The 714-nt window shown below is 31.2% G+C and overlaps 1 protein-coding gene across 1 annotated transcript in view; it reads left to right on the forward strand.

The window, feature by feature from the left end:
- Positions 1–676, forward strand: part of LOC106880586 (uncharacterized) — a 37,223-nt gene extending 36,547 nt beyond the window's left edge. Inside the window, exon 3 of the mRNA XM_052976878.1 lies at positions 662–676. Coding sequence (XP_052832838.1) covers positions 662–676 — 15 coding nt within the window. The remainder of the gene's footprint in view (positions 1–661) is intronic.
- The last annotated feature ends 38 nt before the right edge of the window (positions 677–714 follow it).

Raw genomic sequence — 714 nt, forward strand, 5'->3', positions numbered from 1 at the left:
ATATATATATATATATATATAATGAGATAAATAAATGCTAAAAGACTGTATTTTCAAATTTCTTTATTCATTGCATTTGCTTATATTTCAAATAAATTGTATCAAATAAAGATTTTCATTGCTGGTCAAAAATGACCGCTATGGTCCTTGGAGGAAGTAAGAAATGTTGGTATTTCTAGCGTTAAAATGTCGTATGTAATAAATAATTTATCACATGTATGTTTTGACAGTGCAATCATAGATGCTGTGGTTTGTTCTTCAACTGTTATATTTTGTTGTGTCTCTGTCCATTCTGAGTTCAAATTTTGCCACATTTAGCTTAAACTTACATCTTTCTTAAAATTCTATCTCTCTTTATATTTCTGTATCATTTTAAAGCGTGACTATGTCTCTCTTAAAACCGGCCCTCATTGAACAGTTTTTTTCTACTTTACACACTCCCTATTTAACTATTTGAACCTCCCTTAGATATAGCTCTATACAAAAAAGACACACTGACACATACATTCTCTCTCTCTCTCTCGCACATCACATTTTCTTACAAATCTCTCACTTAGTTCACTTCAAATCTCCCTCTCTCTAGCTCCAGGTCCTCTGTTTCTCCTACGTCTCCTTTTCTCGCTCTCTATGTTTATGTTTATTTTATTTTTAACTGTTTCAGATTACTGAGAGTTGAAAACGGAAGATATTCAACAACCAAATACGATTAATATT

Source organism: Octopus bimaculoides, chromosome 26 (assembly GCF_001194135.2).
Source record: "Octopus bimaculoides isolate UCB-OBI-ISO-001 chromosome 26, ASM119413v2, whole genome shotgun sequence".
NCBI lineage: Eukaryota > Metazoa > Mollusca > Cephalopoda > Octopoda > Octopodidae > Octopus > Octopus bimaculoides.